The 17,831-nt window shown below is 39.6% G+C and overlaps 1 protein-coding gene across 1 annotated transcript in view; it reads left to right on the top strand.

Annotated features, from left to right (window-relative positions):
* The window catches only part of LOC142203224 (chemerin-like receptor 1), a 39,266-nt gene extending 33,325 nt beyond the window's left edge, over positions 1 to 5,941 (top strand). The window contains exons 2-3 of the mRNA XM_075273776.1: positions 2,446 to 2,510; positions 4,809 to 5,941. Of these exons, the coding sequence (XP_075129877.1) occupies positions 2,490 to 2,510; positions 4,809 to 5,852 (1,065 nt within the window). The 5' untranslated portion in view covers positions 2,446 to 2,489 and the 3' untranslated portion in view covers positions 5,853 to 5,941. The remainder of the gene's footprint in view (positions 1 to 2,445; positions 2,511 to 4,808) is intronic.
* The last annotated feature ends 11,890 nt before the right edge of the window (positions 5,942 to 17,831 follow it).

A 17,831-nucleotide genomic window follows, 5' to 3' on the forward strand; every position in this document is an offset into this window, starting at 1 on the left:
TATACCACAGGCTCTGCTTTTGAGCAGGCACCATATTTAAAAACTGGACCTCCACCATACTATGAATTCTGCAAATGTGTTAAAACTTATATTTAATCTCTCTTATATTCCAAAATAGGACCTTTATTTACAGCTCACAAGTGGCCATGTTTTCCCCATCTCCATCAATGACCCAAACAGTTCTCCTGAATAAGGAGAATTCAAAGTTCCCCTTACCGAAAAAATGCATTTGACCCCCAATTCACTTCAATGCTATCTCTACATAGTAATATGGATATATGCAAACTATATATGTGAAGAGATGTCCTAAAAACTTATCACCTGAACTTATTTTCTAATCAGTGTTATGTCAACCTAAACTACATATCTGTAAACTTATTTTTCCAAAATTACCAAATGTTTTATAACTTAACCTAAACAAAAAAAAAAATAGGTTTATGGGCTAGACAGAGATACTTACAAAATGATCACTATGGGCCTTACTTTAGTCCACCAATAAGTTGAAACCAGACATATCTTAATTTGAAACATTTAGCATTTAAGTGCCCATTGGTGAACAAAATGATACGTGGTCCCCTGGTATTACACCTTAAGTTTAGCTGGATATAAGAACCTATATAATGTCCAAATTATTAAGTCTTATTTCACAACTGCAAATGATGGTTTTGGGTTTTCTTTGAGTTTCCACTGAAAAAACTGCAAACAACATAATAGCATTACAGAAAAGTTGTTCTTTCTTCTCTCCAGCTGCTTTTAAAGCTGCTTCCCTATCTCTGTAGGACAAAGGTCTACATAATATTGGTCTTGGATTACTACATTGCAGTTTAGGTCTCAGAGGGATCCCAGGAGCTCGCTCTACATCAAACAATTTGGAAAATATTTCTTGTGTAAATGTCTCCATAATCCATTTTGAAATAAAGGCTGTACAGTCTGGTCTCTCAGATCCTTCAGGGAATCCCTCAATTCTAAGGTTATTGCGTCGGCCTCTGTCTTGTAGATCAGCGATTTTCATTTTTAGCTCCTTAATGGTTTTGGAATGCTCTTTTATTTTTTCTTCTGTGGGCAGCTATCTTCCATTTTATTAATCCTGCACTCTGCCTCGTCAAGTCTGCCTCTGACTTTATTAAAGTCTGCCTTCAATAAACTTAGATCCATCTTCAAGCTCCTATTTGGGTTGATAAATCTTAAATCGATCCTTTTGTTCTTTTAACCACTTAAAGAATTTGATTTAACATGTAGATTAATGGACCAATGCCACCGGTACTTTAATTTGCAGAAATGTATCTGGGCATGTACTGACCTGTTAAGGATCCTCAACGAAACTCGATTCATTGAACTCTTCACCTTTGCCATTAATACTTGATTCCAAGGAATCCTCCATTTAGATTGAAGGTGCGGATTTCTAAAGAGAGAATGTATTACCAGATTTCATTCTAGGAGACTCAACATAATTATTCATTTTGTATACTTGCAGGGTTACCCCACAACACCCAGGTTTGGATTTTGTAATTAAGTCTGATTGCTTAAGAAAACTTTGAATAAACTCTCAGTGGTGACAATATCGACAACCCTACAAATCTCTCACTTTTTTTTTTTTAAAGAGCAATTCTAGCTCTAGTTAATCTAGTTTTCTGTCAAGTAAGGCAGGGTTCACACTACTGTATGAAGGTGTCCATTTAAGAAAAAAAAAGTCCATTAGAAGTCCGTTGCCCATAGACGTCGATGTTAAAAAAATAACGGACACTTGCTGTTCATTTTTATCTAATGGACAGAAAAGACCTGCATGTAAGATTTTTTTGTCCACTGGAAAAGAAACGACTTGGGTGTAAATGGACACAAACGGACACGAGATAAAATCCCATTGAAATGAATGGACATTTTAATGGATTTCTGACGGTTCAGCTAGTGTCCATTACAAGATTTTAATCGTGTAATGGACAATAGCTATGGACACTGCTGATGGTCACCAACGGTAATGTGAACGCCCCCTTATCCTCTAGCCTGAACGGACAATTAATAAGAAATCTTAATCCAGTAGTGCTTGCTGGATTGGGTGTTCTTTGGGTGTTTAGTGTTTTGGTTTTTAGTGCTGTTTTTGCCAATTATAATTCATATATTAAGTTAGCTTTATGGTAAATGTTACACACTTTCCAATGTAAAAGAGCATAAAGAGAGAAATAGTTGACTCTTTTAGCTTATATTATGACCCTTTCACAACTAGTGGTGTCCTACACAACATGTAACATCTAAATGGTATGGATCTCAATTACTTATATATCAAACATAAGACCATTGCCCTAAAGACTCCATATCAGATGAAACTCCTTATGAAAAATCATCACATTCAATGTGCCATTTGCAAGTGCTATACATTTCTATTTATGTCAGTTTTGTTAATATTGCTAAGAATTTCATTACTTTCATGAAATACATTTTATATTGCAGAGTATACAGGTGGCCTCCATCCATCCATCCATCCATCTTCTAATATGGATTGCTGCAATGAATCAGTGAGTACATTATCTTTTTCTTTGTCTTTTTCGGTGCTGCCCATAGCAAACCAAGCAGATTCTGCTTCTAATTTGCCAAAATAATTGTTAAAAATAAAAGAAGGGATTTGAACTGTTTCTAGTAAACTTCTTTATTAAAGCATTTTTTTTGTGGGTTTAGCCTATCATTTGCAACATTTTTACAAGGAACACTGAATTAGATGAACTATGCGCAAGACAAAAGGGAGTGACTTTCTAAATACTGGTATGAAGTGCTAGTAACTCTCTTTGAAGTGGATGTGCTAAATTCCTACATAGGGGATAGAGGTGTTGATGAGTTAGGGGGCGTTCACACTACCGTCGGTGTCCGACATGTAGTGTCCGCTCCTAGTGTCCGCTCAAAATCTGTCACGGACACTAGGAGCGGACACTAGCTGTGTCCGTGACACCTGTCATTCACTTGAATGGGCATCGGGTGCGTTCTTTTGCACTCCGTGCCCGTCCTTCCCTGTCCGCAAGTGAAGATGTCCGACTTCTCAAGCGGACAGAAAAACCCTGCATACATATTTGTTTTCAAAATATGTATATTTAGGTTTTGTTTGTAAAAATAAGTTACTGAAATCAAAATTTTTTAATAACAAATATGCTACATTCACATCAGGATTGCCCTATCTGTTCTTTTGTCCTGTCACAGGAGCAGAAGAATAGACAGCAATGGTTCCCAGAAATGATGGACAGCAACATTGTTGTAGATTTTGTTGCAGTTTTTTGAGCCAAAGCCAGGTGTGGATTGAGCAGAAGGCAGAAGTATAAGAACTTCCTATATATTTCTCATTCCGTTTGTAGCCGTTTGTTTTCCTGGCTTTGGTTCAAAAAACTGCAACAAAATCTGCAACAAAATAAAGCTGTGTTTTCACAACGTGGGGCCACAGCCTAACTCAGTAAAAAATCTCAGGCAAAGATTGAATTTCTGCAGGGTTTAACCCATTTATGCTGGAGGTTGAGATTTCTGAGTTGTGTTCTATGAGGTTGCCGTTCCAATAATGGAACTCTAGGCATAAATGGGTTAAATACCCTACCTAGACTTGTGACTTGTAGACTTGTAATGCAGATCTCTGACTGGGTCTGTGTGGAAAAGCTGCTTTTCTTATATGTTGCTGCAGTTTTTTGAGGCAAACCCAAGAGTGGCTACAAAACAAATGGGAACTCTAAAATAAGACACTTAGGCTGGGGGCCCAACAGGTCCGAAACGCCACTATTTACAGTAACTGCAAAGTGGACTCACTGCAATTTCTAAAACTGCTGCAATTTTGGTAATCGCAGCATGTCAATTATATCTATGGAAATGCCGGCGGCTTTCTCTTAGATATAATGGTAACCGAAAGTCCGCAGAGGAAAACTCTGTGAACTTTCTGTTCAAAGCTCTGCGGGAAGAACCACAATGCGTTCATGCCGCAGTTTTTCCTGACACGCTTTAGCATGGCGTTTCCGGCCCATGTGGCCTTAGCCTAATACTTCTACATATTAAAAAAAAAAAAAATGTATGCCACTTATACTTCTTCCTTCTGCTCAATCCACTCCTGGCTTTGGCTCAGAAAGCCACAGCAAGATCTGCAACAAAAAAGCAGCTTTCCCGCAACTTGGGGCCTTAGCCTTAAAGTTCTAAGAGACATAGCCAGATATATTTGTCTGGTAGTCATAGAACCCTTAAGGTGGTGACTGAAAACAGGAGCTAGTATACTGAGAATCCAAACAAGCAGTTCCATACAATTTTATGTTGCAGTTAGTGGTGAAGCCTCTTATAGGTAAAACATAGCTCTTCATAGACTGAAATTTTGAGCTAACCTTTAACTTAGTGTGAATTTGATTAAGGACTCCAATTTCTCATGACACCCCGTCAATGCAATATCATGACATACTAATAAAATCCTTGAAAGGTTGCAAATAGAGATGAGCGAACACTGTTCAGCCGATCCGAACAGCACGCTCCCATAGAAATGAATGGAAGCACCTGGCACGCAGACTTTGCCGGCGGCCTGCCGCTTAACCCCCCGTGTGCCGGCCGCTTCCATTCATTTCTATGGGAGCGTGCTGTGAGCGTGCTGTTCGGAACAGCTGTTCGGAACAGTGTTCGCTCATTTCTACTTGCAAACCAAAGCACATCCACTGGGTGGCTGAACCCCGACACATAGAGGACATCTCACGTGCTACAAAAAATATTGTCTTGAAAAGTTCACATCTTGTAGACTATAATGATGCACACTTCGTGTTTGCACGCACGTATAATATTGATGATTGTATCTTATTTTCTCTTTTCAGACAATGTATGCCAGTTATAACAATAATCATTACGAGGACGATTACTATCCTGAAATATATTCTTCTGACAGTGAGGATGAAACAAGAGGAGCTTCGCTACCAATTCTGCCTGTTGTACTATATACAATTGTCTGTATATTAGGAATAATTGGGAATGGCCTGGTGATGGGAATTATTGCATTCAAGATGAAGAAATCCGTCAACACCGTCTGGCTGTTTAATCTGGCCTTGGCAGATTTCATGTTCTCGTTTTTCTTGCCTCTAACTATTGTCTATACAGCCATGAATCATTCCTGGATTTTCGGAAAAGCCATGTGTAAGCTGAATTCATTTATTCTGTTCTTGAACATGTTCACCAGCATCCTCATATTAACCACCATTAGTCTGGATCGTTGCATAACTGTTATCTTTCCTGTTTGGTCTCAGAATCATCGTTCCACCAAGCTTGCCAGTCTTCTGGCTGTGGTAGTGTGGATCTTTGGATTTTTACTTAGCTCTCCTTCTTTCATTTTCCGAGACACTGAATCTATTGGAGAACATATAATATGTTATAATAACTATGCAATGTTTGGTGAGAGTAACAAGTCAAAATTCCATATGTTGATGACCATGCTGCGATTCGTATTTGGATATCTAATTCCTGTCATACTTATTATCGTCAGTTATTCTATAATTGTCATCAAGATTAAGAAAAACCATATGACAAAATCAGGAAAGCCATTTAAGATCATATTTACCATCATTGTGGCTTTCTTCATTTGCTGGTCACCATATCATGTTCTGCACATTCTGGAGATATACCATCATATTTTACCACGGTCCTTGTTTGAGAAAGGCATACCGATTGCCACTGCTCTCGCTAGCGCCAACAGCTGTATAAATCCCATACTGTATGTTATTATGGGCCAAGACTTTAAGAAGTTTAAAATGAAGATACTATCAAGAATTGATAATGCATTAAGTGAGGATACTTTACACACAAGACACAGTTTTAAAAGTTTCACACGTCATTCTTCCATGACTGAAAAAGAATCGATGATATAGTATATTAGGTATCTACCAGGGACCACTGTATATATGTCCATGAGGTCTGAACATGAACTGCCATACATACAGCTAATATGTTAAATAGGTTGAAATATTTGTATCAAAGGATTTCAGTGTGTTGGCTGATCTTTCACAAGTAAAAGTTTGCAAATTAGAATATTATTACATTTTCAAATCAAATTTTTCTATTTTCTGAGATGTAACATAGACCAAATCATTCTAATCTTGCCTTCTATTTTTTGTAAAAATTTGTACATTTATACTGTATATATATTGCATATGCAATTCATTTGGATTTCCTAGGTGTATTTTTACACAGAACTTATGTGCTAAACTCTAAACTTCATTTTCAATAAAAGTTTAATACAAAGCAATTAACAATTTCAGTTAACGGAGCTGTCTCATTAAGACAAGCACTGTCCATATATACTTTTATAAGGAGTTCAAGAACTGCCAGACTGAGGATAATTGGGTACATGAGAAAAGATAATTGTGGGGTCTTACTCTCCAACCTCTAGGAAATAGCCCATAGTACACTTCTAATCTGAGGTTCTTCAGCTTGGCCATTAGAGTCTTAGAGTGTGGGCTTACTAAAGCATCTTCCGATACACTGGAGGACCAGTTTAACACGTATGGGCTTGCTAGAGAATCTTCCGATACCCTGGAGGACCAGTTTAACACGTGTGGGCTTACTACAGAATCTTCCGATACCCTGGAGGACCAGTTTAACACGTGTGGGCTTACTACAGAATCTTCCGATACCCTGGAGGACCAGTTTAAAACTGATTTCTGCTATTTCATTTCTACTCTATTATAATACTGTAATAATGATATCCATTTTTTGTATCACCCAAACATTCACACAAATTCATCAAATTTAAAGTAGTCACATATTCCGATTACTGCCTTTGGCTACCCAATGACGTCATTTTATGAATGGATCATGAAATTGAGTAGTATGGTAGTCCATTAAAGGGGATGTTCAGCCTGACTTTGTAATGAATCAATAGCCTATAGAGATGGATATACTTTTTGTAACCGCTCTCCAGACAGAAGACAAAAATAAAGGGCTTCACAGTAAAATCAGAATATCCTAAAGTGTTTATCACAATGGCTTTTCTTTTATTTATTTGACACACTAGTTGAATATCCATTCAGAGTTACTATTGCAGTATGATATAATGTATATGAGTATATAATGAAAGGACAGAAAAATATTGTAATTACATCAGTAAAATAAATGTGAGGAAGAATTGATAACCTACTAGTAACAAACTACATCGTATGCATCCACGGCTGTGTATTATACAATGGAATAAATATTGGCAATCTAGAATCTGGATATTAGGTCATTACATGAAAAGAGTTCCTTCTCTCTCTGTACAGTCACACAACACTAAGTGAAATAGCAGTAGCATTGTTCCCATCAGTCCGGCAACCAGTAGGCCACCAGTATGCCTAAGAGAACAAATCCACATGCCATGAAACATACCAGTACTTAGTAGGTGATATTTGAGACAATTATCTGTCAATAAGTGAGGGATAAACCTCATGAGATTCTTCTTGCAAATATTTACGAGGTTTTCCCACAAGCTTTGGTTCAGACTGAACTTGTTCGGCCCGATCTAGAAGTGCTATTATCTCTTAAGAGCTGAAAGTGTAATAAGGGGAGGTGTACAAAAATAATAAACAACCCATACTCACCTTTCTTCACTACTCTGAGGCTCCACTGCATCATCTGATCTTCTTTCCAGAAATCTTAAGCCTCTTCCAGCATCCAGGTAATATAATTTAGTTGTGGATAACTTGAAGTGGTTTAGAACTGGTGGAAACTGAAGTGCACATAGAACCCATTTCATATGACATTAAGATTTTAGCACAGATCGATGGTCATTTTTGCAAAAAAAGATGGCGTCGCTGAATACTAGCGTGTTTTACAGTAGAAAGAAAGGTTTGGCTGTATTTATGTTATAACAGTTGCAGAGCTGTACTCTGCAGTTTTAACTAGTACTAGTGCCGATTGGTTTAGCTATATTGGCGTAGGTCGCCTGCAAAGTACGCGCACACTGTAGTGCACAGTGGCTCTAAATGCAGTACAAATTACCATAGCAACAATGCTTACTTATTGTAAAAATCGATAAGATATCTCTGTTGATACGAAGAACAATATAATTGTTTTTAAATTTCATTTATTTAAATAAACTACAAAAATAAATAAATAAATAAATAAGCTACAAACATGCCCTGCAATCTTGTAGAAATGACTGCTAGAGACAAGTTCAGTCCTAGGTGTAGAAACCAGGGATGTGATAAAAGAACCACAGTGCAATGCATAACTTGTGATGTGTCCTTGTGCTTGACATCTACACGAAATTGTTTTGCGAAATTTCATGAGAAGTAGTGTGTTTAAACTGATGATGATAATAATAATAATAACCACAGTGTATGATTTAATCCTTGTATTCAAGTAATTATGCTGTACATGCAAAAATTTTATCCAAGTAGGACCCACTATGCACTATGGTGCAAAGTCAAGGTCAGGTCATGTGAACAATTTTTTTTATTTTATTTCAAGACTGTAGATAATGTTACTTGGCCTTGTTCTATTATATTGTGACATTGAACATAAAATAACTCTATTATAAGACTTCTGGGTTTGAGGCGGGTAGTTGGACCTTAGCAGTCACATGAGGTGCATTGCTGTCATGAAACTTTGACGCAATTGTTCATGGATGGCTGATCTCATAAATCTCAGGTTTGAACTCTTGAAATACTCATAATGAACCAAGTTTGTTATGAGCTGAGTAGTTCATTCCTTCTGTCAAGATAGATGAGAGTTAGAGGGCTATGAAATGCATATAATGCTGCATGCAATAATTTATGGACATATTAGAATGGTCACTAAGAATTTCTCCTTGACATGATGCCACCAGCCATCTAACATTAGTGGGGTGATGTCTAGTACTTTAAGCCATCACTTTCTATGGACAAATAGTTGCTTTGATTCAACTATGATATAATTATCTTTAAGAATTGAGTAAAGGTAGAAATTGATTTCCTTTACGGGACAAGGCTTTTCTATACCAGTGTATCCTGCTATTATAGAGAATTTTTGCATTTTTTTTTTTTTTAATCCAAAAAGGTATTTAAAAAAATGAGTAAAAGTGCTTTCAATTCTACTTTTCCTCTTTAATCTTCACTGTTGCTGTTTGTCTAGACAACAGCATGAATAAAAAACTACACCAGTCTGCAATTAGCAATACAAGTATTATTATCTATAGCGATCATACTATGGTTATGTTCACATGGTGGAAAATAAACAGCAATTCCTCTTCATTTTCTGCCTCTGGCATTTTCGCATGTAGTCTAGCTGCGACGGGAGGCTGATGCAGTGCCAAATCCTAATCAGGAGGGAGTCTCAAGCCGCTAACTCCATGGCTGAATCAGCCGTGGAATCTGTGGTAAGATCAAGCAAGACGCTTTTTTTCCCCATGTACTGCTGCGATTTCTGCCTCTCATTGAAAACAATGGGAGGCGAATTTTGGTAGGAATCTGCTCTAAATTCGGGGGGAGGTGGGGCAAAATCTTCCCCATTTCTGCGACAAATTTCTCTGTGTGAACATACCCTATCTTGGAATTTTATTGATTTATGTATTGATTTATACTTATATTGAACAAGAATTTCCTTGAGATTTAAAGAAACCGTACAAAATCAACAAGAAAAAACAAAGCCAAAAAAACCCCCCAAAAACCCCCCATCCCCTCCATATTACCATAATATCATCATGTATGCCGCTTGGTGACAATTTTCTGGTAACATTTTTTTTTGGTACTGCACTGTGAGAAAATATTATAATAAAGTAAAATAAATGAAAACTAAAGTATAAAAATAAAAATGTAACAACTGATTGAATTAGTACAAAAAATAGAAAAAATTCAATTGCCACTCACCATATGTCAAGAGGTCTTCGGGGTGTGCGATCCACGCTTCGGGACTATCGAAGCAGTTAAGTAAATTGAAGAAAAAAGGTGCGAATCCACAGCCCGGCTTCTTAAAAATTAGCTTTTAATCCATAAATATTAAAAAGATTTTTCACATAGTGCAAAAAGACAGGAAAAACATAAACAGTGCAAAAAAAAGATTTAAACGACGCAACCAACGCGTTTCGGGACCTTTAGATCCCTTAGTCCTGGCATGGTCTAAGAAAAATGCCTCTAAGAATACTCAGCCAACATTCCACTATATACCTACAAAAAGCACCTGTTGCTCATAAGCTCATTACGTCAATGTTGCAATTCTTATTGACAATAAAGTTTTTTGAAGAATACAGAAAAAAAACCCGCATATGTCTGTGTTCTCTAAAACATATTACCTTAACATATTTATGTTACCGACATGACCTTTTAAATACAATCAAATTTATAATGGCAAAAAGCTCGACACATGAACATACCTTTAGGTTGTGTGGTTTGTTCTAAGTCCTCCTAACCTGAGGATAAATTTAAAAGGGGGAGGAGGGCGGTTACGTGTTTTCTTCCATGTGCATTCTGGACCTCTTGACATATGGTGAGTGGCAATTGGATTTTTTCTATTTTTTGTACTAACTTAAGGACTGTTTTATCCATTGCACACCGCAATTAAATTTATACGAAAATATATTTAAATATTGATATGGAGAGTGATAGAAAGAGAAAAATCGCATTGTTGTTCGGCGAAAGAGAAAATACCGACACGGAGGGTTTTAAGAATAATAAGGAATTAATCCGGAAAAAGGAAAAATTATTAATACAGGAGATGAAAACTTTTTGGGATCAAGTAACCTTAAGCCAATATATAGATAAAGGAATGATCCCTAGAGGACTACGGATTTATAAAAATCCCACTTTTCAAACAGATGAAAAATTCATGGAAGATTGGAATAGAGTGTTGAGCGATTGCTCCACCAAACTAATACAGCTAATTGTTAAATATGAATGTGAAAAAATCCAGAAAATACAAAAAGATGCTGCCGATGTACAGAAAGAGCTTGATAAAACTACGCTTCCTGAATCACTCAAAAAATGGGATGACAATATTCAAATAAAACTCGAAAAATTAGAGGAAAATATTATGCAAATTAAAAAACGTAAGTTCGATCGGGATACAGAGGACTATGCGACTGGCTGTGTCTACAAAAGACGCACGAATACCTTTTCACCATTCCCAAGATCAATTTTGAAAAAGAATTATAGAGGTAAAGGGGGTGTGCGATTTTCAAATAAACGCAATGTATCATTCACATCTAATGACTCTGAACCAATTTCGTCAGTTTTTTCAACGGACAGATCAAGTTATTCCTCAGATACCTCAGACTACAGCAGGAATACTAGAAGAACTAGAAAATTTACTCTGGGTAATGATGAGCAATCAAAAAACGGAGAAGGGGAGCGGGAAGAGGAACTGGAGACAAGACGAAAAAGACCCCGATATCCCACCCACTCCAGACAGTTCTGAATGACCATAATCCACCTTTGGAGACAACGAAACAAGAATGTATTAAAGACATTAGTGTTGAAAATTTATCATCTAAAGAATTAACCAAAGCGGAACTTAATCTCCTAAGCAAGGGTTTGAACTTTGCACCAAATAAACACTTTGATCTGTTCAATACACTGCTAGACGTAAATCGTTTTGTGAGATCAATAACTGTAAGGAAGCATTTTTTTGATGGGGAAAAAGAAACTGATGCGATCCCCATTGTTCCTAGGGAGAGTACAGTGCAAAGTAGAAAAGCATTGCCTCTAGAACATACATTTAGGGAACATATGGTTACACAAACCCTTATTGATTTGGAATATGGACAGCAGGAGCAGTGTAGGACTTTAGACACAATAAAGGTAAATAGATCTAATAAGGATTTTTATCCCTTACAGAGTAGAGAAGATAACTTTCTAGCTTTCCAACAAAAAATAGAAGAAGAATTAAAGAGTTTGGATGAGGAGGTTAGGAGAGCGCCTATGAACCACAACCTTTCCCCAGAAGAAAATCGCGCCCTCAAAAATTTAAAGTGTCGAACTGACATAGTTATTAAAAGAGCGGACAAAGGGGGAAAGGTTGTGGTTCTTGATCGTTCAGAATATGAAAATAGTTGCCTTAACATTAGAGATGAGCGAACACTAAAATGTTCGAGGTTCGAAATTCGATTCGAACAGCCGCTCACTGTTCGAGTGTTCGAATGGGTTTCGAACCCCATTATAGTCTATGGGGAACATAAACTCGTTAAGGGGGAAACCCAAATTCGTGTCTGGAGGGTCACCAAGTCCACTATGACACCCCAGGAAATGATACCAACACCCTGGAATGACACTGGGACAGCAGGGGAAGCATGTCTGGGGGCATAAAAGTCACTTTATTTCATGGAAATCCCTGTCAGTTTGCGATTTTCGCAAGCTAACTTTTCCCCATAGAAATGCATTGGCCAGTGCTGATTGGCCAGAGTACGGAACTCGACCAATCAGCGCTGGCTCTGCTGGAGGAGGCGGAGTCTAAGATAGCTCCACACCAGTCTCCATTCAGGTCCGACCTTAGACTCCGCCTCCTCCGGCAGAGCCAGCGCTGATTGGCCGAAGGCTGGCCAATGCATTCCTATGCGAATGCAGACTTAGCAGTGCTGAGTCAGTTTTGCTCAACTACACATCTGATGCACACTCGGCACTGCTACATCAGATGTAGCAATCTGATGTAGCAGAGCCGAGGGTGCACTAGAACCCCTGTGCAAACTCAGTTCACGCTAATAGAATGCATTGGCCAGCGCTGATTGGCCAATGCATTCTATTAGCCCGATGAAGTAGAGCTGAATGTGTGTGCTAAGCACACACATTCAGCACTGCTTCATCAAGCCAATACAATGCATTAGCCAGTGCTGATTGGCCAGAGTACGGAATTCGGCCAATCAGCGCTGGCCAATGCATTCTATTAGCCCGATGAAGTAGAGCTGAATGTGTGTGCTAAGCACACACATTCAGCACTGCTTCATCAAGCCAATACAATGCATTAGCCAGTGCTGATTGGCCAGAGTACGGAATTCAGCCAATCAGCGCTGGCTCTGCTGGAGGAGGCGGAGTCTAAGGTCAGACCTGAATGGAGACTGGTGTGGAGCGATCTTAGACTCCGCCTCCTCCAGCAGAGCCAGCGCTGATTGGCCGAATTCCGTACTCTGGCCAATCAGCACTGGCTAATGCATTGTATTGGCGTGATGAAGCAGTGCTGAATGTGTGTGCTTAGCACACACATTCAGCTCTACTTCATCGGGCTAATAGAATGCATTGGCCAGCGCTGATTGGCCGAATTCCGTACTCTGGCCAATCAGTGCTGGCCAATGCATTCTATTAGCTTGATGAAGCAGAGTGTGCACAAGGGTTCAAGCGCACCCTCGGCTCTGATGTAGCAGAGCCGAGGCTGCACAAGGGTTCAAGCGCACCCTCGGCTCTGATGTAGGAGAGCCGAGGGTGCACTTGAACCCTTGTGCAGCCTCGGCTCTGCTACATCAGAGCCGAGGGTGCGCTTGAACCCTTGTGCACACTCTGCTTCATCAAGCTAATAGAATGCATTGGCCAGCGCTGATTGGCCAATGTATTCTATTAGCCTGATGAAGTAGAGCTGAATGTGTGTGCTAAGCACACACATTCAGCTCTACTTCATCGGGCTAATAGAATGCATTGGCCAGCGCTGATTGGCCGAATTCCGTACTCTGGCCAATCAGTGCTGGCCAATGCATTCTATTAGCTTGATGAAGCAGAGTGTGCACAAGGGTTCAAGCGCACCCTCGGCTCTGATGTAGCAGAGCCGAGGCTGCACAAGGGTTCAAGCGCACCCTCGGCTCTGATGTAGGAGAGCCGAGGGTGCACTTGAACCCTTGTGCAGCCTCGGCTCTGCTACATCAGAGCCGAGGGTGCGCTTGAACCCTTGTGCACACTCTGCTTCATCAAGCTAATAGAATGCATTGGCCAGCGCTGATTGGCCAATGTATTCTATTAGCCTGATGAAGTATAGCTGAATGTGTGTGCTAAGCACACACATTCAGCTCTACTTCATCGGGCTAATAGAATGCATTGGCCAGCGCTGATTGGCCAGAGTATGGAACTCGACCAATCAGCGCTGGCTCTGCTGGAGGAGGCGGAGTCTAAGATCGCTCCACACCAGTCTCCATTCAGGTCCGACCTTAGACTCCGCCTCCTCCAGCAGAGCCAGCGCTGATTGGCCGAATTCCGTACTCTGGCCAATCAGCACTGGCTAATGCATTGTATTGGCGTGATGAAGCAGTGCTGAATGTGTGTGCTTAGCACACACATTCAGCTCTACTTCATCGGGCTAATAGAATGCATTGGCCAATCAGCGCTGGCCAATGCATTCTATTAGCGTGAACTGAGTTTGCACAGGGGTTCTAGTGCACCCTCGGCTCTGCTACATCAGATTGCTACATCTGATGTAGCAGTGCCGAGTGTGCATCAGATGTGTAGTTGAGCAAAACTGACTCAGCACTGCTAAGTCTCTGCATTCGCATAGGAATGCATTGGCCAGCCTTCGGCCAATCAGCGCTGGCTCTGCCGGAGGAGGCGGAGTCTAAGGTCGGACCTGAATGGAGACTGGTGTGGAGCGATCTTAGACTCCGCCTCCTCCAGCAGAGCCAACGCTGATTGGTCGAGTTCCGTACTCTGGCCAATCAGCGCTGGCCAATGCATTCTATTAGCCCGATGAAGTAGAGCTGAATGTGTGTGCTTAGCACACACATTCAGCTCTACTTCATCAGGCTAATAGAATACATTGGCCAATCAGCGCTGGCCAATGCATTCTATTAGCTTGATGAAGCAGAGTGTGCACAAGGGTTCAAGCGCACCCTCGGCTCTGATGTAGCAGAGCTGAGGGTGCACAAGGGTTCAAGTGCACCCTCGGCTCTCCTACATCAGAGCCGAGGGTGCGCTTGAACCCTTGTGCAGCCTCGGCTCTGCTACATCAGAGCCGAGGGTGCGCTTGAACCCTTGTGCACACTCTGCTTCATCAAGCTAATAGAATGCATTGGCCAGCACTGATTGGCCAGAGTACGGAATTCGGCCAATCAGCGCTGGCCAATGCATCCCTATGGGAAAAAGTTTATCTCACAAAAATCACAATTACACACCCGATAGAGCCCCAAAAAGTTATTTTTAATAACATTCCCCCCTAAATAAAGGTTATCCCTAGCTATCCCTGCCTGTACAGCTATCCCTGTCTCATAGTCACAAAGTTCACATTCTCATATGACCCGGATTTGAAATCCACTATTCGTCTAAAATGGAGGTCACCTGATTTCGGCAGCCAATGACTTTTTCCAATTTTTTTCAATGCCCCCAGTGTCGTAGTTCCTGTCCCACCTCCCCTGCGCTGTTATTGGTGCAAAAAAGGCGCCAGGGAAGGTGGGAGGGGAATCGAATTTTGGCGCACTTTACCACGTGGTGTTCGATTCGATTCGAACATGGCGAACACCCTGATATCCGATCGAACATGTGTTCGATAGAACACTGTTCGCTCATCTCTACTTAACATCCTTAATGACGAAAACACTTACAAGAAACTAACTTTCAACCCTACAAAAAAATATACAGAAATGTTAAAAGACCTCCTTGAAGAAGGTATAGCCATAGGGGTATTTAAGGAAATGGATTTGGCATATTTATTAAATTTAACCCCGACGGTACCAACCTTTTATGGGTTACCTAAGCTTCATAAAGCTGATCGTCCCATTTTATTAAGACCGATTATATCAGGAAATAATTCAATACTAGAAAAACCTGGAAGATGGTTGGATTCAATCTTGCAACCTTTGGTACATAGAACAAATGGATATATCAGAGACAGTAAAGAGATTTTGAGGTGTTTTGACAAGTTTGAATGGAATGATAATATGTCCTGGTTGTCATGCGACGTTTGCCCTGGACGCGTTGGCGTTCAATTTATACAAGTATAGTCACTATACTGGTGAGATATGTGAATATATTTTGGATATGACTAAGTTTCTTCTAACACATAATTATTTTATTTTTCTGAATGTTTATTATCTACAAATTTGTGGGGCTCCGATGGGAGCCCCATTTTCCCCGTCTCTGGCTAACTTGTTTTTAGCAAGTTGGGAAGAGAGATACATTTTTTGTGATCTTAATCCTTTTTACACACATCTGTTCTGGTATGGGCGCTACATCGACGACATACTGATAGTGTGGTTCGGAGATGTAGCGCCCATACCAGAATTCATTAGTTATTTAAACCGGAATGAGTTTGGATTGAAATTTACACATGAGAAAGATCAATTTACCATCAATTTTTTGGACCTTAATTTAAGAGGGTCAATTGAGGAAGGGAAAGTTTTCACTAATCTCTATCGTAAACCGTCTGCGGGGAATGCTATCCTCAAAGCGGGAAGCTGCCATCCAGTATCCACCATAAAGGGCATCCCTGTGGGGGAACTTACGCGTGTAAAAAGAGCATGTAATCGGAACATTGACTACAAAAAGAACAGCTTGGACATTATAAATAGATTAAAAGATCGACAGTACCCAAGATGGACTTTAAATAGAGCAATTAGGAAGCTAGAAAAGAAATCCAGAGAGACTTTATTGGAGGAAAACAAAGGGGAGAGGAAGGTGAATGATAATACCCTTACATTCTCCACTCCGTACAGTTTGGAGTTTAATAGAATAAGACAGATCATAAAAAGAAATATACCGATTCTAGAAACAAACAGTACAGTGAAAGAAATTGTAGGGCAAGGAATTAGATATATACCTAAACGAGGAATGACACTAGGGAATCAATTGTCACCTAGCTTTCTAAAACCTGTGGTCACTTCAAGTGAAATGGTAACTTCAAACAAGGGATTTGAAAAATGCGGGAACCCCAGATGTAAAGTATGCAGATATACTTGCAATATCAAAGAAATTATACCTTCGAGGAAAGAGGAAAGTTATGAGATAAATGGTCAAATTGATTGTAACTCCACAGAAGTTATATACTGCATAAGATGTCTGGAATGCCAAATCGATTATATAGGGTGTACATCTAGGCCCCTCAGAACCAGAATTCTTGAGCATATAGCAGATAGTTCCAAGTTTGGTAAAAATTATATGTCGGGAGCTTCGAAACATTTTAACATGAAGCATTCGGGTTCAGTTAAAGATCTGAGATTTTGGGGCATTGACAAAATAATAGAATCAGAAAGGGGAGGCAATACTAAAAAGAAATTATACATTAAGGAAGCCTCTTGGATTATGAAGTTTGACTACAGACAACCGAGAGGTATGAATATTCGTACGGATTTGTCATACATTTATTAAAGCATAATGTGGAGTTGGAATGTGTGATGTGGGGAAAGTGCTGCTGCTAGGACACATCTTAGGAGGGAGAATATAGGGAGCAGACTGAATATCTTAAATTTAAATTTAAAATCTAAGCTCTAAAACTTACATTTCTTGGAAAGATAAAACTAAATCGGATCAATAGGTGGATTGGTTAGTTACCTGTAGTTTTGGATCCGTTTCCTATGAGATGTTAGGATGACGAGTTGCTCTGCTTCGATCTTGAATATACCGATACAGAATATACTGACTTTATCCTCATTGGATAGTCTATATCACGTGGGGATAAGGCAATAAAACATAGCAAGATATAGGCTTCCGTACGCTTCCATGGAAACATGTTTGGCTGTTACGTACGGGTTGACGTTTACACGTGACCAGAATGCACATGGAAGAAAACACGTAACCGCCCTCCTCCCCCTTTTAAATTTATCCTCAGGTTAGGAGGACTTAGAACAAACCACACAATCTAAAGGTATGTTCATGTGTCGAGCTTTTTGCCATTATAAATTTGATTGTATTTAAAAGGTCATGTCGGTAACATAAATATGTTAAGGTAATATGTTTTAGAGAACACAGACATATGCGGTTTTTTTGTATTCTTCAAAA

The sequence above is a fragment of the Leptodactylus fuscus genome, chromosome 1, assembly GCF_031893055.1.
Source record: "Leptodactylus fuscus isolate aLepFus1 chromosome 1, aLepFus1.hap2, whole genome shotgun sequence".
NCBI classification, from domain to species: Eukaryota; Metazoa; Chordata; class Amphibia; order Anura; family Leptodactylidae; genus Leptodactylus; species Leptodactylus fuscus.